The 24,377-nt window shown below is 39.5% G+C and overlaps 2 protein-coding genes across 4 annotated transcripts in view; both read left to right on the top strand.

Annotated features, from left to right (window-relative positions):
- The first annotated feature begins 4,809 nt into the window (after positions 1–4,809).
- On the top strand, positions 4,810–14,816 carry LOC118888370 (shieldin complex subunit 1-like). The gene is made up of 2 exons (XM_036839328.1): positions 4,810–5,003; positions 14,810–14,816. The coding sequence occupies exons 1-2, from the start codon at positions 4,810–4,812 to the stop codon at positions 14,814–14,816; spliced, it is 201 nt and encodes a 66-aa protein (XP_036695223.1).
- An 8,306-nt stretch (positions 14,817–23,122) lies between these two features.
- Positions 23,123–24,377, top strand: part of ARHGEF6 (Rac/Cdc42 guanine nucleotide exchange factor 6) — a 103,755-nt gene continuing 102,500 nt past the window's right edge. For all 3 annotated transcript variants that reach the window (XM_036840031.1, XM_036840030.1, XM_036840029.1), the window contains exon 1: positions 23,123–23,302. In XM_036840031.1, coding sequence (XP_036695926.1) covers positions 23,138–23,302 — 165 coding nt within the window. In that variant the 5' untranslated portion in view covers positions 23,123–23,137. The remainder of the gene's footprint in view (positions 23,303–24,377) is intronic.

Genomic DNA, 24,377 nt, shown 5'->3' with positions numbered 1-24,377 from the left:
TTAACACAGGAAGGTCTTGTTAACTGGTTTGATTGGAAGGTTGATGTAATTTAAAAAACCTTCTAATTAGCAAACAGAAAGCTGGCATCTACAGATAGAAACTGCAGAAGACAGGTCTGATTAACATTGGGAGGCAAGTTCTCTCCAGTCCCAATATGGCTGGATAAACAAAGGTGGATGCCTATTATCTATAGAGATTCAGTTTACTGTTATAATAATGTAAGTATTGATTTAAGCCAATGTGAAAAATGGCCCATAAGATGGGTTTGCCCTCAAGACTTTTAGAACCATGTACATTAAACACTAGAATTTCCATCTGTACTCTTGAACTGGTGTCTCATAAGACTTTGACACTAGACGATGGACATGGGTATATTTGTATTTCACATCTGAAAAAAATTATTTGGAAAGATGGAACAATTACCGAAGGGCCTAAATTATCATGTAAATGTGATGCTACTTGTGTAATCAGTGGAAACTCAGGAGAAATTTATTGGCCTTAAAAGGAAAACTCTTTTTTAAAAAACATTTATTTTATTGAAGTATAGTTGATTTGCAGTATGTTAATTTCTACTGTACATATAAATCAACTACACTCTAATAAAAATTAAAAAAATATTTCTGCTGTACAGCAAGGTGATTTAATTATACATATATAGACATTCTTTTTCATATTCTTTTCCATTATGGTTTATCATAGAATATTGAATATAGTTCCCTGTGCTATACAGTAGAACCTTGTTGTTTATCCATTCTATATATAGTAGTTTGTATCTGCTAATCCCAAACTCCTAATTTATCCCTCCCCCTCCCCTTTCCCCTTTGGTAGCCATAAGTTTGTTTTGTATGTCTGTGAGTCTGTTTCTGTTTTGTAGATAAGTTCACTTGTGTCATATTTTAGATTCCACATGTAAGTGATATCATATGGCATTTATCTTTTTCTTTCTGACTTACTTCACTTAGTATAATCTCTAGGTCCATCCATGTTGCTGCAAATGGCATTATTTCATTCTTTTTTATGCCTGAATAGTATTCCATTGTGTGTGTGTGTGTGTGTGTGTGTGTGTGTGTGTGTGTATGTGTGTATCACATTTTCTTTATCCATTCACCTGTTGATGGACATTTAGGTTGTTTCCGTGTCTTGGCTATTGTAAATAGTGCTGCAATGAACATTGGGGTGCATGTATCTTTTTGAATTATGGTTTTCTCCAGATATATGCCCAGTAGATGGAATTGCTGGTTCATATGGCAACTGTATTTTTAGTTTTTTGAGGAACCTCCATACTGTTTTCCATAGTGGCTGCACCAATTTACATTCCCACCAACAGTGTAGGAGGGTTTTGTTTCCTGCACGCCCTCTCCAGCATTTTTTATTTGTACACTTTTTAATTATGACCATTCTGACTGGTGTGAGGTGATACCTCATTGTACTTTTGATTTGCATTTCTCTAATAATTAGCAATGTTGAGCATCTTTTCATGTGTTTGTTGCCCATCTGTATGTCTTCTTTGGGGAAATGTCTATTTAGGTCTTCTGTCCATTTTTCAATTGGTCGTTTGTTTTTTTGTTATTAAGTTATATGAGCTGTTTGTATATTTTGGAAATTAAGCCCTCGTTAGTCATATCATTTGCAAATATTCTCTCCTAGTCCATAGGTTGTCTTTTTGTTTTGCTGATGGTTTCCTTTGCTGTACAAAAGCTTATACCTTTGATTAGGTCCCATTTGTTTATTTTTGCTTTTATTTCTATTGCCTTGGGAAACTGACCTAAGAAAGCATTGGTATGATTTATATCAGAGAATGTTTTCCTATGTTCTCCTCCAGGAGTTTTATGGTGCCGTGTCTTATATTTAAGTCTTTAAGCCATTTTGAGTTAATTTTTGTGTATGATGTGAGGGTGTGTTCTAACTTCATTGATTTACATGAGGCTGTCCAGCTTTCCCAACACCACTTGCTGAAGAGACTGTCTTTTCTCCATTGTATATTCTTGCCTCCTTTGTCGAAGATTAATTGACCATAGGTGTGTGGGTTTATTTCTGGGCTCTCTATTCTGTCCTATTGATCCATATGTCTGTTTTTGTGCCAGTACAATGCTGTTATGATTACTGTAGCTTTGTAGTATTGTCTGAAGTCTGGGAGGGTTATGCCTCCTGCTTTGTTCTTTTCCCTCAGGATTGCTTTGGCAATTCTGGGTCTTTTATGGTTCCATATAAATTTTAGGATTATTTGTTCTAGTTCTGTGAAAAATGCCATGGGTAGACTGATAGGGATTGCATTAAATCTGTAGATTGCTTTGGGTAGTATGCCCATTTTAACAGTATTCTTCCAACCCAAGAACATGGAAGATCTTTCCATTTCTTTACATCATCTTCAATTTCTAAAAGGAAAACTCTTAATTAAAATTTTTTTAAAATTAATTTATTTGGTTGTGCCAGGTCCTAGTTGTGGCACACGGGCTCCTTAGTTGTGGCACATGAACTCTTAGTTGCGGCATGCATGTGGGATCTAGTTCCCTGACCAGGGATTGAACCCGGGCCCCCTGCAGTGGAAGCACAGAGTCTTAGCCACTGAACCGCCAGGGAAGTCCCTTAATTAAAAATTTAAATGACCAGGCTCCTGAGTTAAGCTACTCCCTAGGCTTGGAGTGGGAAAGAACTCATAAAGAACTACAAAGTAATAGTCAATAGTTAATCATTTGAAAGCATAAGAAATAAAGGCATCATAACAATTTGTAAAATTAATGTATGAGTAAAAAGTGTGTTTTTTTGTGTGAATCAAGAATCTGATTTAGGGACTTCCCTGGTGGCGCAGTGGTTAAGAATCCGCCTGCCAGGGCTTCCCTGGTGGCGCAGTGGTTAAGAATCTGCCTGCCAGTGCAGGGGACACGGGTTCGAGCCCTGGTCTGGGAAGATCCCACATGCCGCGGAGCAACTAGGCCCGTGAGCCACAATTACTGAGCCTGCGCATCTGGAGCCTGTGCTCCGCAACAAGAGAGGCCGCGATAGTGAGAGGCCCGCGCACCGCGATGAAGAGTGGCCCCCACTTGCCGCAACTAGAGAAAGCCCTCGCACAGAAACGAAGACCCAACACAGCCATAAATAAATAAATAAATAAATAAATACAATTTAAAAAAAAAAAAAAGAATCCGCCTGCCAATGCAGGCGACACAGGTTCGAGCTCTGGTCCGGGAAGATCCCACGTGCCATGGAGCAACTAAGCCCATGAGCTGCAGCTACTGAGCCCACATGCCACAACTACTGAAGCCCATGCACCTAGAGCCCATGCTCTGCAACAAGAGAAGCCACTGCAATGAGAAGCCCGTGCACCACAACGAAGAGTAGCCCCCTGCTCGCCGCAACTAGGGAAAGTCTGCACGCAGCAAAGAAGACCCAATGCAGCAAAAAAAAAAAAAAAAAAAAAAGAATCTGGTTTAACTCTTCACTATAGGTATGATATATTCAAAGATTATTTCCTGGGAATTCCCTGGTTGTCCAGTGGTTAGCACTCCTTGCTTTCACTGCTGAGGGCCTGGGTTCAATCCCTGGTTGGGGAACTAAGATCCCACAAGCCTCGTGGCGCAGCCAAAAAAAAAAAAAAAAGGACATGTATGTAATAGGTTGTATCTGCTTGGCCATACAAAATGGTGAGATTGCTTTCAGTCTTTGCGATCTCTTAATAGATTACTTGTGATCCACACCACATTCTGGTTTAATGCTTATTCAGTAACGAAAATGGTTTTCTTCCTCTACTACCATTGTGGAAGGGATTTCTGAGTTTGGAGAGATTTTGTTTTTAATCCTATTTCTCCAACTTAGGCAAAATTATGCCCTCCTCACCAAGATGCCCATGTGCTAATCCCTGAAATTTGTGAATGTTACCTTACATGGCAAAAGGTACTTTGCAGATGTGATTAAGGGTATGAACATTGAGATGGGGAGATTAGCCTGGATTATCCAGGTGAGCCCAATCTAATCACATGGGTTCTTAAACAATGGAAGAGGGAGGCATGCAAGTGGGTCAGAGAGGTGATGTAAAGACAACCAGTTGTTGCTAGCTTTCAAGACAGAGAAGGGGGCCAAAAGCCAGGGAATGGTGTTCAGGCTCTTATAACAAAATGCCATGGATTGGGTAGTTTAAGAACAACAGAAATTTATTTCTCACAGTTCTGGAGGCTGGAAAGTCCAAGATCAAGTTGCCAGCATGGTTGGGTGGAGACCCTCTTCCTGGTTCATAGCTGCCTCCTTCATACTGTCTTCACATGGTGGAAGGGACGAGGAGCCTCCTTTATAAGACACTAATCCTGGGAATTCCCTGGAGGTCCAGTGGTTAGGACATGGCGCTTTCACTTCCATGGCCTGGGTTCAATCCCTGGTTGGGGAACTAAGATCTCGAAAGCCTTGCAGTGCAACCAAACAAAAAAAACAACAACAAAAAACAACACACTAATCCCATTTATGAGGGGTGAAGTCTCATGACCTAAGTACCTCCCAAAAGCCTGATCTTCTAATACCATCATCCTTGGAGGGTTAGGATTTCAACAGATGAATTTTGGGGGTTGGACACAGACATTCAGACAATAGCAGTCGGTGACCTCTAAAAGCTGGAAAAGGCAAGGAAATAGATTCTCCCCTAGCATGTAGAAAGGAGCACAGCCCTACTGACACCTTGATTTTAGTCCAGTGAGACTCATGTTGGACTTCTGACCTACAGAACTGTAAGACAGCAAGTTTGTGTTGTTCGAAGCCATTAAATTGTAACAATAAAAAACTAAGGCTTCCAGTTTGAGGCAGCTGCTGTTGCGAAGCAGACTATGGCAACTCAGGAAGCCACTCTAGGAAGCCAGTCAGAGGAGAGCAATGCTTTGGACTGGCCATCAGTTTATGATGTAAGGAATTACATGTTGCAGAGACCCAGCCAGGAGACCAACAGTGAGGCTTTTAGTTCTGAGGAACACCTTCCTATTCCTTGCTCTTCTGATGTGGATCCAGCTGTGTGGCTGACAGGGTCTTGGTGCTCGGCTGGGTGTCAGGCCAGCGCCTCTGAGGTGGGAGAGCCGAGTTCAGGACATTGGACCACCAGAGACCTCCCGGCTCCACGTAATATCAGTCGGCGAAAACTCTCCCAGAGATCTCCATCTCAACAGCAAGACCCAGCTCCTCTCAACAACCAGCAAGCTCCAGTGCAGGACACCCTATGCCAAACAACTAGCAAGACAGGAGAACAACCCCACCCATTAGCACAGAGGCTGTCTAAAATCATAGTAAGTTCACAGACACCCCAAAATACACCACCGGATGCAGTCCTGCCCACCAGAAAGACAAGATCCAGCTTCATCCCCCAGAACACAGGCACTAGTGTCCCCTCCACCAGGAAGCCTACACAAGCCACTGAACCAACCTTACCCACCGGGGGCAGACATCAAAAGCAACGGGAACTACGAACCTGCAGCCTGCAAAAAGGAGACCCCAAACACAGTAAGTTAAGCAAAACGAGAAGACAGAGAAACACACAACAGATGAAGGAGCAAGGTAAAAACCCACCAGACCAAACAAATGAAGAGGAAATAGGCAGTCTACCTGAAAAAGAATTCAGAGTAATGATAGTAAAGATGATCCAAAATCTGGGAAATAGAATGGAGAAAATATAAGAAATGTTTCACAGGGAGCTAGAAGAACTAAACAGCAAACAAACAATGATGAATAACACAATAAATGAAATTAAAAATTCTCTAGAAGGAGTCAGTAGCAGAATAACTGAGGCAGAAGAACGGATAAGTGACCTGGAAGATAAAATGGTGGAAATAACTACTGCAGAGCAGAATAAAGAAAAAAGAATGAAAAGAATTGAGGGCAGTCTCAGAGACCTCTGGGACAACATTAAATGCACCAACATTCAAATTCTAGGGGTCCCAGAAGAAGAAGAGAAAAAGAAAGGGTCTTAGAAAATATTTGAGGAGATTATAGTTGAAAACTTCCCTAATATGGGAAAGGAAATAGTCAATCAAGTCCAGGAAGTGCAGAGAGTCCCCTACAGGATAAATCCAAGGAGAAACATGCCAAGACACATATTAATCAAACTATCAAAAATTAAATACAAAGAAAAAATATTAAAAGCAGCAAGGGAAAAGCAACAAATAACATACGAGGGAATCCCCATAAGGTTAACAGCTGATCTATCAGCAGAAACTCTACAAGCCAGAGGGAGTAGCAGGACATATTTAAAGTGATGAAAGGGAAAAACCTACAACCAAGATTACTCTACCCAACAAGGATCTCATTCAGATTTGATGGAGAAATTAAAACCTTTACAGACAAGCAAAAGCTAAGAGAATTGAGCACCACCAAACCAGCTTTACAACAAATGCTAAAGGAACTTCTCTAGGCAGGAAACACAAGAGAAGGAAAAGACCTACAATAACAAACCCAAAACAATTAAGAAAATGGGAATAGGAACATATATATCGATAATTACCTTAAATGTAAATGGATTAAATGCTCCCACCAAAAGATACAGACTGGCTGAATGGATACAAAAACAAGACCCATATATATGCTGTCTACAAGAGACCCACTTCAGACCTAGGGACACATACAGACTGAAAGTGAGGGGATGGAAAAAGATATTCCGTGCAAATGGAAATCAAAAGAAAGCTGGAGTAGCAATTCTCATATCAGACAAAATAGACTTTAAAATAAAGACTATTACAATGTTGATTCTTCCAATTTCACAATGTTCCAATCTGTTTGTATCATCTTTAATTTCTTTCATCAGTGTCTTATAAATTTCTGCATACAGGTCTCTTGTCTCCTTAGGTAGGTTTATCCGTAGATATTTTATTCTTTTTGTTGCAGTGGTAAATGGGAATGTTTTCTTAGTTTCACTTTCAGATTTTTCATCATTAGTGTATAGGAATGCAAGAGATTTCTGTGCATTAATTTTGTATCCTGCTACTTTACCAAATTCATGGATTAGCTCTAGTGGTTTTCTGGGAGCATCTTTAGGATTCTTTATGTATAGTATCATGTCATCTTCTAAGAGTGACAGCTTTACTTCTTCTTTTCCCATTTGGATTCCTTTTATTTCTTGTTCTTCTCTGATTGCTGTGGCTAAAACTTCCAAAACTATGTTGAATAATAGTGGCGAGAGTGGGCAACCTTGTCTTGTTCCTGATCTTAGTGGAAATGGTTTCAGTTTTTCACCATTGAGAATGATGTTGGCTGTGGGTTTGTCAGATATGGCCTTTATTATGTTGAGGTAAGTTCCCTCTATGCCTACTTTGTGGAGAGTTTTTAGAATAAATGGGTGTTGAATTTTGTCAAAAGCTTTTTCTGCATTTATTGGGATCATCATATGCTTTTGTCCTTCAATTTGTTAATATTGTGTATCACATTGATTGATTTGTGTATATTGAAGAATCCTTGCATTCCTGGAATAAACCGCAATTGATCAGGGTGTATGATCCTTTTAATGTGCTGTTGGATTCTGTTTGCTAGTATTTTGTTAAGGGTTTTTGCATCTATGTTCATCAGTGATATTGGCCTGTATTTTTCTTTTTTTTGTGATATCTTTGTCTGGTTTTGGTATCAGGGTGATGGTGGCCTTGTAGAATGAGTTTGGGAGTTTTTCTCCCTCTGCTATATTTTGGAAGAGTTTGAGAAGGATAGGTGTGAGAGCTTCTCTAAATGTTTGATAGTATTAGCCTGTGAAGCCATCTGGTCCTGGGATTTTGTTTGTTGGAAGATTTTTAATCACAGCTTCAATTTCATTACTTGTGATTGGTCTGTTTATATTTTCTATTTCTTCCTGGTTCAGTCTCGGCAGGTTGTGCATTTCTAAGACTCTGTCCATTTCTTCCAGGTTGTCCATTTTATTGGCATAGAGTTGCTTGTAGTAGTCTCTTATGATGCTTTGTATTTCTGCAGTGTCTGTTGTAACTTCTCCTTTTTCATTTCTAATTCTACTGATCTGAGTCCTCTCCCTCTTTTTCTTGATGAGTCTGGCTAAATGTTTATCAATTTTGTTTATCTTCTCAAAGAACCAGCTTTTAGTTTCATTGATTTTTGCTATTGTTTCCTTCATTTCTTTTTCATTTATTTCTGATCTGATCTTTATGATTTCTTTCCTTCTGCTCATTTGGGGTGTTTTTTGTTCTTCTTTCTCTAATTACTTTAGGTGTAAGGTTAGGTTGTTTATTTGAGATGTTTCTTATTTCTTGAGGTAGGACTGTATTGCTATAAACTTCCTCTTAGAACTGTTTTTGCTGCAGCCCATAGGTTTTGGGTCATTGTGTTTTCATTGTCATTTGTTTCTAGGTATTTTTTGATTTCCTCTTTAATTTCTTCAGTGATCTCTTGGTTATTAAGTAGTGTATGGTTTAGCCTCCATGTACATGTATTTTTTACAGATTTTTTTCCTGTAATTGATATGTAGTCTCATAGCGTTGTGGTCGGAAAAGATACTTGATATGATTTCAATTTTCTTAAATTTGCCAAGGCTTGATTTGTGACCCAAGATATGATCTATCGTGAAGAATGTTCCATGAGCACTTGAGAAGAAAGTGTATTGTGTTATTTTGGATGGAATGTCCTATAAATATCAATGAAGTCCATCTTGTTTAATGTGTCATTTAAAGTTGGGTTTCCTTATTTATCTTCATTTTGCATGATCGGTCCATTGGTGAAAGTGGGGTGTTAACGTCCCCTACTATGATTGTGTTACTGTCGATTTCCCCTTTTATGGCTGTTAGCATTTGCCTTATGTATTGAGGTGCTCCTATGTTGGCTGCATAAATATTTACAACTGTTATATCTTCTTCTTGGATTGATCCCTTGATCATTATGTAGTGTCCTTCTTTGTCTCTTGTAATAGTCTTTATTTTGAAGTCTATTTTGTCTGATATGAGAATTGCTACTCCAGCTTTCTTTTGATTTCCATTTGCATGGAATATCTTTTTCTATCCCCTCACTTTCAGTCTGTATGTGTCCCTAGGTCTGAAGTGGGTCTCTTGTAGACAGCATATATATGGGTCTTGTATCCATTCAGCCAGTTTATGTCCTTTGGTTGGAGCATTTAATCCATTTACATATAAGGTAATTATTGATATGTATGTTCCTGTTACCACTTTCTTAATTTTGGGGGGTTTGTTATTGTAGGTCTTTTCCTTCTCTTGTGTTTCCTGCCTAGAGAAGTTCCTTTGGCAGTTGTTATAAAGCTGGTTTGGTGGTGCTGAGTTCTCTTAGCTTTTGCTTGTCTATAAAGTTTTTAATTTCTCTGTCAAATCTGAATGAGATCCTTGCTGGCTAGAGTAATCTTGGTTGTAGGTTCTTCCCTTTCATCACTTTAAATATATCCTGCCACTCCCTTCTGGCTTGCAGAGTTTCTGCTGAAAGTTCAGCTGTTAACTTTATGGGAATTCCCTTGTATGTTATTTGTTGTTTTTCCCTTGCTGCTTTTAATATTTTTTCCTTGTATTTAATTTTTGATAGCTTGATTAATATGTGTCTTGGCATGTTTCTCCTTGAATTTATCCTGTATGAGACTCTGCGCTTCCTGGACTTGATTAACCATTTCATTTCCCATATTAGGGAAGTTTTCAACTGTAATCTCTTCAAATATTTTCTCAGTCCCTTTCTTTTTCTCTTCTTCTTTTGGGACCCCTATAGTTCGAATGGTGGTGCATTTAATGTTGCCCCAGAGGTCTCTGAGACTGCCCTCAATTCTTTTCATTCTTTTTTCTTTATTCTGCTCTGCAGTAGTTATTGCCACCATTTTATCTTTCAGGTCACTTATCCATTCTTCTGCCTCAGTTATTCTGCTATTGAATCCTTCTAGAGAAATTTTAATTTCATTTATTGTGTTGTTCATCACTGTTCATTTGCTCTTTAGTTGTTCTAGGTCCTTGTTAAATGTCTCTTGTCTTTTCTCCATTCTATTTCCAAGATTTTGCATCATCTTTACTATCTTTACTCTGAATTCTTTTTCAGGTAGACTGCCTATTTCCTCTTCATTTGTTTGGTCTGGTGGGTTTTTACCTTGCTCCTTCATCTGCTGTGTGTTTCTCTGTCTTCTCATTTTGCTTAACTTACTGTGTTTGTGGTCTTTTCACAGGCTGCAGGATTGTAGTTCCCGTTGTTTTTGGTGTGTGCCCCCATTGGCTAAGGTTGGTTCAGTGGACTGTGTAGGTTTCCTGGTGGAGGGGACTGGTGCCTGTGTTCTGGTGAATGAGGCTGGATCGTGTCTTTCTGGTGGGCAGGACTGGGTCCAGTGGTGTGTTTTGGGGTGTCTGTGACCTTATTATGATTTTAAGCAGCCTCTGTGCTAATGGTGGGGTTGTGTTCCTGTCTTGCTAGTTGTTTGGCTTAGCGTGTCCAGCAGTCTAGTTTGCTGGTTGTTGAATGGAGCTGGGTTTAGCGTTGTAATGGAGATCTCTGGAGAGCCTACGCCATTTAATATTACTTGGAGCCGGGAGGTCTCTGGTGGACCAATGTCCTGAACTCGGCTCTCCCACCTCTGAGGCATAGGCCTGACATCCGGCCGACACCAAGACCCTGTCAGCCACACAGTCAGGTATGTGCGGAGTTTCTTGCTTTTTTGGAAGTTTGAGGTCTTCTGCCAGCGTTCAGTAGGTGTTCTTTATGAGTTGTTCCACATGTAGATGTATTTCTGATGTATCTGTGGGGAGGAAGGCAATGTCCATGTCTCACTCCGCCTCCATCTTGAAGGTCTCCAGGTAACACAAGCTTTAAATGACACATTAAGCAAGGTGGACTTCATTGATATTTATAAGACACTCCATCCAAGAACAACAGAATACACTTTCTTCTCAAGTGCTCATGGAACATTCTCCAGGATAGATCATATCTTGGGACACAAATCAAGGCTTGGTAAATTTAAGAAAAATGAAATCGTATCAAGTATCTTTTCCGACCACAACGCTATGCGACTAGATGTCAATTACATGAAAAAAACTGTAAAAATAGAAACACATGGAGGTTAAACAATATGCTACTAAATAACCAGGAGATCACTGAAGAAATCAAGGAGGAAATCAAAAAATACCTAGAAACAAATGACAATGAAAACACAATGACCCAAAACCTATGGGACACAGCAAAAGCAGTTCTAAGAGGAAGTTTATAGCAGTACAGTCCTACCTCAAGAGTCAAGAAACATCTCAAGTAAACAACATAACCTTACACCTAAAGCATTTAGAGAAAGAAGAGCAAAAAAACCCAAAGTTAGCAGAAGGAAAGGAATCATAAATATCAGATCAGAAATAAATGAAAAAGAAATGAAGGAAACAATAGCAAAGATCAGTAAAACTAAAAGCTGGTTCTTTGAGAAGGTAAACAAAATTGATAAACCATTAGCCAGACTCATCAAGAAAAAAAGGGAGAAGACTCCAATCAACAGAATTAGAAATGGAAAAGGAGAAGTAACGACTGACACTGCAGAAATAAAAGGATCGTGAGAGATTACTACAAGCAACTATATGCCAATACAATGGACAACCTGGAAGAAATGGACAAATTCTTAGAAAAGCACAACATTCTGAGACTGAACCAGGAAGAAATAGAAAATATAAACAGACCAATGACAAGCACTGAAATTGAGACTGTGATTAAAAATCTTCCAACAGGGCTTCCCTGGTGGCGCAGTGGTCGAGAATCTGCCTGCTAATGCAGGGGACACGGGTTCGAGCCCTGGTCTGGGAAGATCTCACATGCCACGGAGCAACTAGGCCCGTGAGCCACAACTACTGAGCCTGCGTGTCTGGAGCCTGTGCTCCGCAACAAGAGAGGCCACGATAGTGAGAAGTCCGTGCACCGCGATGAAGAGTAGCCCCCACTTGCTGCAACTAGAGAAAGCCCTCGCACAGAAACTAAGACCCAACACAGACAAAAATAAATAAATAAATTAATTAATTAATTAAAAAAAAAAATCTTCCAACAAACAAAAGCCCAGGACCAGATGGCTTCACAGGTGAATTCTATCAAACATTTAGAGAAAAGCTAACACCTATCCTTCTCAAACTCTTCCAAAATATAGCAGAAGGAGGAACACTCCCAAACTTATTCTACGAGGCCACCATCACCCTGATACCAAAACCAGACAAAGATACTGCAAAAAAAGAAAATTACAGACCAATATCACTGATGAACACAGATGCAAAAATCCTCAACAAAATACTAGCAAACAGAATCCAACATCACATTAAAAGGATCATACGCCATGATCAAGTGGGGTTTATCCCAGGAATGCAAGGATTCTTCATTATATGCAAATCAATCAATGTGATACACCATATTAACACATTGAAGGATAAAAACTATATGATAATCTCAATAGATGCAGAAAAAGCTTTTGACAAAATTCAACACCCATTTATTACAAAAACTCTCCAGAAAGTAGGCATAGAGGGAACCTACCTCAACATAATAAAGGCCATATCTGACAAACCCACAGCCAACATCATTCTCAATGGTGAAAAACTGAAACCATTTCCACTAAGATCAGGAAGAAGACAAGGTTGCCCACTTTCACCACTGTTAGAAAACAAAAATCTTTATGACAGTTTCAATAGTGATTTGCTCTACCTCTATAGAAATAATCACTGTATATGACAGTTTCCTTTTGACATTGTAGACATTAAGTAGTTCTTAATAAATTTTAATTTTGGATAACTGCATTCTCTACTGGTGACCATTATTGACAAAATTAAATACATCCTGAGAGCTCTACAAGTATTCAGAAATGTATGCAGTGAATTATTGCTGCCAATATATGGTGTACTTCAACAAGAGGCTTACTAGATTTTAGCAACCAGCTTTTTAAAAAATATTTATTTATTTATTTATTTGGTTGCACCGTGTCTTAGTTGCGTCAGGTGGGCTCCTTAATTGTGGCTCCAGGGTTCTTTATTTGTGGCATGTGTACTCTTAGTTGCAGCATGCATGTGGGATCTAGTTCCCTGACCAGGGATTGAACCTGGGCCCCCTGCAGTGGAAGCACAGAGTCTTAGCCACTGAACCGCCAGGGAAGTCCCTTCGCTGATATCTCCCTTTGGAGTTATACCTGATTTCATTACCAATTTTCATCAGAATCCATTGGGGAATAACATAATTCTGCTTTTGTTTTTTGGCCAGGAATCACTTGTTCTTGAAAGTCTTGTGAGAAGACATGGCAAGGAACAGTCAACCATACACACCGTGATGGTGGAGAAAGGGAGAGAAAGCTGAATTTTCTTTCCTTGACAGATTTCCCAATATTGAGTGTCAAATGGGTTCTGGCAAAACCTAAGGAGAAAAAAAGCTGAAAGAAATGACTTCCAATATATCCCTAGAGGCCAGATTGTCAGCAAAGTATCTCCAAGATTGTATGTGCTTGTCCACTTATCCTCAGAATACGTGCTTAAACTTAACCTTAAAGGCAAAGTTAATGGCTTGATTGGGGATATATATGATGACTTTTTCCAAGTTGGCCTTCCACAAGGAGAGAATCTACTTCCCTTTTGGAGAGCATACTATATAATCCTGTATGTCTTTGCATTATTTCTCAGCAGCAAAGTTTTTATACGTATGTTGTACCTCTGGCATCGTGAGACTTGTGGGCACCTGTCATTTCAAAAATGTCATATAAATGAAATCATACAGTATGTAGCTTTTGGGGATTGCCTTTTCTTTCATTCAGCATCATTCAGTTGAGATTCATGCAGGCTGTGTGTATCAATAGTTTGTTCCTTTTTATTGCTGAGTAGGATTCCATGATATGGATGGACCACAGTTTGTTTATCCATTTACCTTTTAAAGGAAGGACATTTGGTTTGTTTCCAGTTTGGGCTGCTACAAATAAAGCTGTTATGAACATTCATGTATAGGTTTTTATATTTTCATTTTTTCTGGAATAAATGCCCAAGAGTGTAATTGCTGAGTTATATGGCAAGTGCATGTTTAGTTTTTTAAGAAACTAAAAACTACTTTTCCAGAGTGGCTGTAACACTTTACATTCCCACCAGTGATGTAGGAGTGATCCAGTTTCTCTGCATCCTTAGCAGCATTTGGCATTGTCACTGTTTTTTATTTTAGCTCTTCTGATATGTGTGTAGTGAGATCTCACTGTGGTTTTAATTTGCATTTCCCTAGTAGCTAGTGACATTGAACATCTTTTCATGTGTTTATTTGCCATCCACATATCCTGTTTCATGAACTATCTGTTCATGTCTTTTGCCCATTTTCTATTGGATTGTTTATTTTTTACTGTTGAGTTCTGAGAGTTTTAAAATGTATTCTAGATAGTAGATCTTTATCAGATCTGTGGTTTGCAATAGTGTCTCCCAGTCTGTAGCTTGTCTTTTCATCCTCTTCAAATGGGCTTTCAAAGAGCAAATGTCCTTAATTTTATTTATTTATTTATTTATTATTTTTTTTGGCTGTGTTGGGTCTTTGTTGCTGCGCGCTGGCTTTCTCTAGTTGTGGTGAGCGGGGTTACTCTTTGCTGTGGTGCGCGGGCTTCTCATTGCGGTGGCTTCCCTTGTTGCGGAGCACGGGCTCTAGGCGCCCGGTCTTCAGTGGTTGTGGCATGTGGGCTCAGTAGCTGTGGCTCGTGGGCTCCAGAGCGCAGGCTCAGTAGTTATGGTGCACAGGCTTAGGTGCTCTGCGGCATGTGGGATCTTCCCGGATCAGGGATCGAACCCGTGTCCCCTGCATTGGCAGGCCAATTCTTAACCACTGCGCCACCAGGGAAATCCTGAAAGTTCTTAATTTTGATGAGGCCTAATTTCTTAATTTTTTGTTTTTGTTGTTGTTCTGTAGATTGTGATTTTATTGTCTTCCGAACTTGTCATTATTTCTCTAGGATAAATTTCTAAAGTGACCTTGACGGAGAACTTTAGGCATGATATAAAAGGTGTACATCATAAAGGGAAAGATTGATATATTCAATTATACACAAAATTTAAAACTTCTATATAGTAATTACTAAGAAATTAATAAAATTTAAAAGGCAAATACTAACTAGGAAACAATTTAAAACATATATATCAAAAGGTTAATATCTTTAATATCTAAAGAGCCCTTATAAGTTAACAAGAACAAACTATATTAGGTCTCATTTGTTGTATGATGTAGAAGACGTAATTAAAAGTAGACTAAGCCAACTTCTGCTTCTACCCATGAAGGATTATGTGGTATGGACTTGTCCTCCCAATATAAACAACTAGAAAACTAGTCAGAATATATGAAACAACTCTTTCCAGAAATTGAGACAACAGGCAGCACAGGACTTTGATCCCAAGAGAAGGGAAACAAATGGGGACGAACCCTATGGTCACTCAGATTTTTGCCTAGAAGCAAATTCAGTTCTATGACATGAGTAGGGGCAACTTGATTGGATACTGCTTTGAAAAAAAAAGCTCCGAAAGACATTTTTAGGGATAAATGGGAAAGTCTTTTTTTTTTTAAGTCTTTATTGAATTTATTACAATATTGCTTCTGTTTTTATGTTTTGGTTTTTTGGCCGTGAGGCATGTGGGATCTTACCTCCCTGACCAGGGATCGAACCTGCACCCACTGCATTGGAAGGTGATGTCTTAACCACTGGACCACCAAGGGAGTCCCGGGGAAGTCTTAATATGAACTGAAAATTGGATGGCATTAGTGAATTATTGTTAATTTTCTTAATTGTGATAATAGATCTTTGGTTATGTTGAAAATGTCCTTAATTTGAGGAGAGGCATGCTGAAGTATTTAGGGTGAAGTGATAGGATGTCTGCAACTTATTTAATAGTTTATTTAAAAAAAATATAGCCACTGCACCTATATAGGCAAGTGAAATATGGCAGAATGTTACCAGTGATTAAATCTAGATGGTGGGGACAAAGGAGATCATCATATTCCTTCAATCTTTCAGCATGTTATAAATTTTGCCTAATAAACTGTGTGTGGGGGAGGGAGGAGTTTCATTTTTAGTCCCCCATCCTGACTTCCTGGCTGGAATGCAGACATGATGGCTAGAGCCCAAACAGTCGTTTTTTTTTTTTTTTTTTTTTGCTCATCACAATTGCCTTTTTATTTTATTTATTTATTTTTTATTTATTTTTGGCCACAGCTCGAGGCTTGTGGGATGTTACTTCCCTGACCAGGGACTGACCCGGGCCCTCGGCAGTGAGAGTATGGAGTCCTAACCACTGGACCACCAGGAAAGTCCCACAATGGCCTTTTTAAAAATAACAGTTTTGTTGAGACATAATTAAGATAGTGTATAATTTACCTATTTAAAGTGTACAATTCAATGGCTTTTAGTATATTTACAGAGTTGTGCAACCATCACCAAATCAATTTTGGAATATTTTCTTCACTCCCCCCACCCCCGCCAAATCCCCCTCATATCCATTGGCAGTCAATCCCTATTTCCCCTCAACTCTCACCCTGGTCCTAGGCAACTGCAGTTCTACTTTCTATCTCTGTGGATTTGCCTATTCTGAGCATTTCATATAAGTGAGATCATATAATATATGATATTTTGTGACTGGCTTCTTTAACTTAGCATATGTTTTCAAGGTTCATCCACGTTGTAGCATGTGTCAGTACTTCATTCCTTTATATAGACTGAATAATATTCAACTGGATATTTGAGTTGTTTTTACTTTTTGGCTAATATGAATAATACTGCTATGTATCTTTGTGTACATGTTCTTATGTGGACATGTTTTCATTTCTCTTGGAGTGAAATTGCTGGCCCATATGATAACTATGTTAACATTCTGAGTCGCTGCAAAACTGTTTTCCACAGCAGCTGCGCCATTTGACATTCCCACCAGCAGTGTATGAGGGCTCCAATTTCTCCACATCCTCATCAACACTTGTTATTGTCTGTCTTTTTGATCATAGCCATCCTAATGGGTGTGAACTGGAATCTCATTGTGGTTTTGATTTGCATTTCTGGAAACGCTAATGATGTTGAGCATCCTTTCTCATGCTTATTAGCTATTTGTATATCTTCTTTGGAGAAATGTCTATTCAGATAATTTTCCCATTTTTAGATGTCTTTTTGTTATTGAGTTATGAGTTCTTTATATATTCTGGATATAAGTCCCTAGTCAGATATATGGTTTGCAAATATTTTCTCCCATTATGTGAGTTGTCTTTTCACTTTCTTGATGGTGTCCTTTGAAGCACAAAAATTTCTAGTGTTGATAAAGACCAATTTATCTATTCTTTTCTTTTGTTGCTTGTGGCCTTGGCGTGATATCTAAGAAACCATTGCCTAATCCAAGTTCATGCAAAGAGTCATTTTGAACTATGAGGTGGGAAGCTAAAAATGGTGAAGTAACTAGAGAGTAGAACCCTGGGTCTCTGATGCCTAGGAAGCTGCATGCTAGCCTTGGACTGCCAAATTCTGCATTTGTTTTACATGAGGGTGAGCTAAAGTATCTTATTTAAAAAAATCAAGAACCTCTGTTTCCTAAAATATACTGTAGAACGAAAGACAGGAGTACAAGAAGATATTTGCAAACACAAATAACTGACATTGGTTTAGTATCCATAGGGTATGACAAACTTTTTTTTTTTGGCTGCACCCTGTGACTTGTGGGATCTTAGGTCCCCTACTGGGGAACAAACACGGACCCCCTCACACACACCCACCTCCGCAGTGAAAGCATGGAGTCCCAACCACTGGGCGGCCAGGGGGTTCCTGGTATGACAAAATTTATGAATCAATAACAAAAAGACAAACAACCTAGTAAAAAGTGGGCAATAGAAATGAGCAAAGATTTCACAGAAGAGGAAATATGTGTGGCCAATCAACATATGAAAAAATGCTCGGGAATTCCCTGCCGGTCCAGTGGTTAGGGCTCTGTGCTTCTGGTCAGGGAACTAAGATCCCACAAGCTGTGCGGAGCGGCCAAAAAAAAGAAAAGAAGAAAGAAAAAATGCTCAACCTTATTAGCAATCATACAAAAGTAAATTTCACACCCACGAAAATAAAATAAAAAATTTAAAAGTCTATAATATGGAGTGTTAGCTATGATATGGAGTAATGGGAAATCATACCCTGCTTCGTGGGAATGCAGATTTGTATAATCATCTTGGAAAACCATGCTTTGAGGATCCCTATGACGCTGGGGATTAATCGTAGTGGGAGTAACTGAATAAACAAGCTGGAAAGACAGTAGCTTGTGGTTAGAAAATGTAGTGTTTGAATTCATGATTCAGGAGGCAGAGAAGTTTATGCGATGACAAAGTACAGGGTGTGACCTTGCAAGTGATTGGCTAAAGTGGAGGTGTGTTCACCGAAGATGATGACGCATGTTAGTCTGGGTCCAATCAGGACAGAGAAACCACAGGGGGATGTTAAGAGGAAAAGTTTAACATCAAGAATTATTAACAATAATAGGGGATTGGATAATAAGAGATTGGCTAGTAAGAATTAAAGGGAACTCTAGGAATACCAGTTATAATATACAATAGCTGACAATATAAAAACAATATATAATAGTCACTACCCATAGAGCGGTGATAACCCCTCTTTCCGTGTACAGCTGATATCCAGGCCTTGTTAGAGGAGTCGCCTGTGGTGCTGAGTCAGTGGAACTTGCTGGACATCCACCCTCTGGAACTTGCTGAAAATGTGCCTCTCTAAGATGTTTCCCGTTCACAGGGGAGGTGTCTCAGCAGAGACACTTTGCTACAGAGCCACCCAAGGGTGGTGCCAGGGGAAGCTGCTCCCCGCTGTGCATTGAGGAAGCCAGTGCATAGAAGGCAAGCACTAGGAAAAGGGGTGGTCTCGGCAGGAGCCCATGGGGGGAGCACACAGGACATAGCAATTAAAACCCCTTCTTCCTGCCAGGTCTTTCCACCACCATCTACTGATAAAACTTCATATCGCACCAGCTGGCAAGGGAAAATATATTGAAAGGCCCCAGATCCATTTTCACAGCATAGAGAGGGGCTGAGAGGTACTATATCAATTACAGGTACAGGAGGTCAAGAAACTGAGTGCTCCTGATGTTGTATTGTTGTTCTTGTGAATATTGAAATGACCCAGGTGTTGGCAGAAATTTTGGTGGAGTGTAAGGTTATAACCAACTTGTTCCTCCAAGTGTGACCTTGGTCCACCTGCCTCAGAATCAAGGGGATACTTTAATAATATAGATTCCTTTCTCTCATTGTGTATCTTCTGAACTAGGGTATTAGAGAACTGAGCCCCCAAATCTTTTTAACAAGTGCCCCAGGAGATTTAAAATTTTTAAAAATCAATTATGAATATTCCAAATACAGAAAAGTAAAGAAAGTAATATAATAGGTTCCAGTGTACCCAGAAATCACTTTTAACAAATGTTAACATTTGCCTTATTTCCTGTAGGTCTTTTTATTTTTAATATAATATTAGCAATTTTGGCTCAGGTTCCACTGTCATGCCTTTCTCCTCCCTCCCTCTCAAGAGGTGATTATTTTTGTACGTTGTCATTTGTAAATCATGGTTTTAGGTGGTGGAGAGCCTTAGTTTTTGAGCAGGAATATTACACTATTAAACAGGCGCTTTGGAAAATCAACCAAACTGTGCTCTGCCAGAGAGTTCATTAGGATGAGAGGATGGAGGTGGGAAAGCCAATGAGGAGGGAGGTTCAGTGGCCCAGGGTGTGTGGTACTAAGGATCTGAAGTAGAACCACAGACCTTTGCTCTTTTTAAAAAATATGCTCATAATTTATGTTCCACTTTATTTTGGGTGATAGCTATGTATAATTTTAACTTGAAAAAATCTGCAAAAAATACAGTTTGCAAAATAGAGCACATACTCGTCACCTTTTTTTTTTTTAATTTTGTCTGCGTTGGCTCTTCATTGCTGCACGTGGGCTTTCTCTAGTTGCGGCGAGTGGGAGCTACTCTTTGTTGCAGTGTGCAGGCTTCTCACTGTGGTGGCTTCTCTTGTTGCGGAGCACAGGCTCCAGGCGCGTGGGCTTCAGTAGTTGTGGTGTGTGGGCTCAGTAGTTGTGGCTCACGGGCTGAGTTGCTCCACGGCATGTGGGATCTTCCTGGACCAGGGATCGAACCCGTGTCCCCTGCATTGGCAGGCGGATTCTTAACCACTGCGCCACCAGGGAAATCCCCATACTTGTCACCTTTTAACCAATCTGGGCAATATTACTGGAATACAATACCAAGATTATAGAAATTCAAAATTACAGTCCAGTTCATAAAACTTGGACTTAAAACATCTTTTCAGAAAGTTCAATGTCTGCCTTTTAAGTTTACTATGAAATCGATTTCATATTTGGTATTATGTTGTATGCTTAGATAAAATGTTTGGTAGATTTCTGTATAGCAGAAGGAGAGCAGGTAATGCTGCTCATCAAAATGGATAGACATATTCATACAATGGAAGAGAAAACTTAGGCTTCTTATTGAATTAAATGAGCCACGGATGCAATTTCATGCAAGTCCAGGATACATTTATTCCACCTTTACTTCTGCCATTCTCTTCTTCCAATCTTGACAAGGTAACTTTTGCATAGTATTTTATTTTATTTTGTTTTGTTTTATTTTACTTTATTTTTTCACACTCTTGTGTAAAGTCTGTGCTTTGTGCCACTGTGATCTCCAGTCTTTCAACCCCCGACTCTGTTCCCCCAGTTCATCAACTCCTTTCCATTTCCCTGTGTTCCATGGTTAGTCATTTCACCCCTATGCTTGCTACTGTCCTGGAATGCCTTGCTTTCTTGACATTTGACCATACCAACACTAACTTCCAATCTTTATACTAGTAGAACTGTTTCTTCTGCCTTGAGGAGGTGGAGTTGCCTTTCTGATTATTATTTACAGTAATTTGCTATAGCCAGTGTCTAAAATGAGGCAGATTTTCACCCTGATGACCCCAGTGGGCTCAAGGCTATTTTGGACTGGACTGGGTTCCTGAAATTACTCAGGTTTTGTTCTTCACCAAAAAATATAAGTGATACCTCAATAATACTGCCAGATTTGTTTGTCTATAGAGTACAATTTTGATGAGCAGTCATGAAAACTGGCCAAATGGCATATCAAAATATGTTTAAGCAGGTCAGATTTAAGAATTTTATTGATCAACACATGGATTTTGGTTTTATTTCCATTACATACATTTGGTCATGGGTCAAGAGTCAATTATAACTTCTGATTGACTATACTTATTTTGTTCATAAATATAATTATATCAAACCAAATATTTGGAGGTCAAATCTTTCTTGTAGAACTATTTATAGACACAACAACATGAATGAATCTCAGAGTGATGATGTTAAGTGCAAGAAGCCAGACAAAAGAAAGTTCCATACTGTATGCATCCATTTATATAAGGTTCTAGAAAATGCAAACTAATCTATAGGGATTGAAAGGGGATTGTTCGTTGTCTGGGATTTTGGGGGAAGGGAGGGAAGATGGGGTTGAAAGGGCACAAGAACACTTTTTGGGGATGATGGAAAGATTTATCTGAATTGTCTGTGTGTGTGTGATTGTATCACGGGATGTATACATATGTCAAAATTCATTAAATCATACATCTTAAATATGTGCAATTCACTATGTCAATTATATCTCAGTAAAAGTATAAAAATCATTAACAAGGAAAACATGTTGGTTTTAAGCCATTAAAACATCTACCGTGTACCAGGCACTCTGCTGGGGACAGTGTTCATTAAGGCAGACAAGACCCCTCCTCTAGGGGAGGGTACATTCTGGTGGAGGAGACAGATCGATAAGTGATAATAGTAAAGTCTGGTAAGTGTTACTACAGGGTAAGAAGGGGAAGCCTTGAAAACAGGCAGCAGGATTATCTAAGCTGGTTATTCGGTAGTAGATGCCTAAAACTGTGTTGAAAAGATTCTGAAGCTTAGCAGGATCCCATGCGCTAGGAGAGGGTGGTGGTGCTGGGTACCATGCATTTGCCCAGATGAGGCTATACTGTCGGCCTTATCATACATTTCCCAATAATATGACTATTTCAACTGGTTATGAAGATGTTTAAGAATAGTTCAGATCTCTTGTTATAGACCAGTTTTTTCCCAGAGCAGTATTTTTAAGGCAGTGTTTCTTGTTGGGGAAACATCAACTTTCCAGACTGTAGTGTAGACAGAGGACAAATGTTCTTTTGTTCTCAAAAGCTCTGTTTTCAAGTGCTTTTTACCCGTTGATGTGACTGTGTCTGAGCCTTTGCTAAGGGTACTGCAGCTGGATTGTGTAGTGGAACCAGGTCCAGAAAAAGAATCACTCAAGAATGCAAGTAAACAGGATGTCAGATGTTATCCTTAGTCTATTTCCCTCAACATAGCTTTTTGGCTGCAAAGTAAAATGCCATTCTTCTAGCTTGTGCTTATACACAGTGATGGCTGACAGCAGGCACAATCTTCCTCTGCTTGGCATGTTGTCACCGTGCAACTCAACATGTTTTGCAAGGCATGATTGTGACATATCATCTCGGTGAGACAGTATGAGGACATGTGGCCATTTCTTGGAAGAATTTCCCAGCCTACCTTCTTTGAGCCCTGTTTTGCCAGCACAGCTCCCCACGAGGCTCAGATCTGTCTGACCTAAGAGCCAGTTGGCATCTTCCTCTTGTCAGAAACCAGATTTTCACTGGGGCTAGACTATATATTGACAGCTTTTTCCCAGACTGGCCCATGAGTATCTCATTTCTAAGGTCCCCTGAAGTGCTGGCTCACCTCCGTTTTCCCAGAGCGCTCACTTCCTTCTCTCTCCTCCCTCCCCGGCATCCTCCTCACTTCCTTCCTTTACAGCTTCTTGCACCAGTTGGTTTTTGTGTGTGTGTGTGTGTGTGTGTGTGTGTGTGTGTATGTATTTCTTCTTCTTCTTTTTTAATCCCAATGAATTTGTTTTGCAGATTTTGAAAAAGAAACCCAGTGTTATCCAGGACTTTTTTCCCCCCCATTCATTCTATTTCCACATCTTTGAGTGTGAGCTCTGTGGTTTTCAAATCCCATAATTGGAGTGGCTTCCACCGTTGTCTAAGAAAAGTTCTTTTAGAGCTTTGCGCTGCAAGCACGAGAAGAGAACTCATAAAAAGGAAGACAACAGCAGATGCAATCGCGGATGTGGCTTAGTCCTTGCAGCTGCCCCAGAGAGCTGTTCGGAGTGTACAGTCCTTAGTAATGAATCCAGAAGAACGCATCGTGACATGGCTTATATCTTTGGGAGTATTAGATTCCCCCAAAAAGACCATCTGTGATCCGGAGGAGTTCTTGAAGTCCTCGCTGAAAAATGGGGTAGTGCTATGCAAACTGATCAACAGACTTAGGCCTGGCTCTATAGAAAAGGTAAGGGAAATTTGCAGTATCTTTGGGGTTGCTTACCACCAGAGAGCAGCAATAATGTCACTCTGGAGATTTTCGATTGCCTGGGTCACGGGACGCTCCTACTTTAATCTCTTTCTAAGACTTCGACTTTCTTTCTGTTTTTGTAGTTGGAAAATGAAATGTTATCCTTTAGTAATTGGCCACCGAAGATTAGTACAGTAAAAACCTGTTACACCGCTGGTGCCAGGGACAAGGAGCTTGCTCTGTCATAGAGATGCATGTTATACCTCCTTGTGTACTGAGGACATGTTTTGAACTTGGGGTACATATGAGTCTGAGGAAAAATGGGATGATTAATAACAGATACAGATGGTGCCTATTGACGGTATGACTAAATTCAGTGTAGATTTTCTTCACCAAGAAATAAAATATCCATTGAAAGAAAGAAAGGCTATTTAGCAACCTGGAGAAATAATCCAAAATGTTACAACACGTTCTGTTAAAACAATGGAAACCAAATATATGTTTCAAATGCAATGTGTGTTCAAAGTGAAACTAACCTTACTCTCTTTTAAAAATCCAAAATTGTGAATGTTGGAAACCCATGGTCAGGAGGATGTGATTAAAAAAGTGGGCACTTTAAGTAAGTTTAAAGGTGGAGCCCTACTATTATTTTCTTAAGGTCAGCAGGGAATGTGATGTTGAGTACAGTTCTTTTGCTTATAATTTCTCAAACTTGAAAAACAGTGATAAAATGGTGGGAAAATGTTGAGAAATGTGATCAAATGTAGAGAACAGTGAAGGGGAAAATATACTTTTTAATAAATTATCATGAGGAGGACGGAGGGTGGTAATAGGTTGAAAGCAGGAACCAGGATCAAAAAACTTTCAGGGTCTCTCTAATTTGCTATCACTACGCTTTGGCAGAAAGCATGAGAAAAAGTTTGTAAGTAGAGACGGCTTGGGACTGAGGGTTTGGTGACATTTGAAACAAGACCGACCGTTTAGATTTTTGCATCGCTTCCTTCAGTGGTTAATTTCTCTTCCTGGACTGACAGCAACGTTGGCCCCGCCTTAAAAAGCCTACCTTATCTAC

Source organism: Balaenoptera musculus, chromosome X (genome assembly GCF_009873245.2).
Source record: "Balaenoptera musculus isolate JJ_BM4_2016_0621 chromosome X, mBalMus1.pri.v3, whole genome shotgun sequence".
In the NCBI taxonomy this organism is placed as follows: domain Eukaryota; kingdom Metazoa; phylum Chordata; class Mammalia; order Artiodactyla; family Balaenopteridae; genus Balaenoptera; species Balaenoptera musculus.
This window is presented reverse-complemented; position numbering and strand designations above follow the sequence as displayed.

Excerpts from the sequence above, each read along its gene's own strand:
- LOC118888370 (XM_036839328.1), top strand. The coding sequence starts at position 4,810 with ATGGCAACTCAGGAAGCCACTCTAGGAAGCCAGTCAGAGGAGAGCAAT.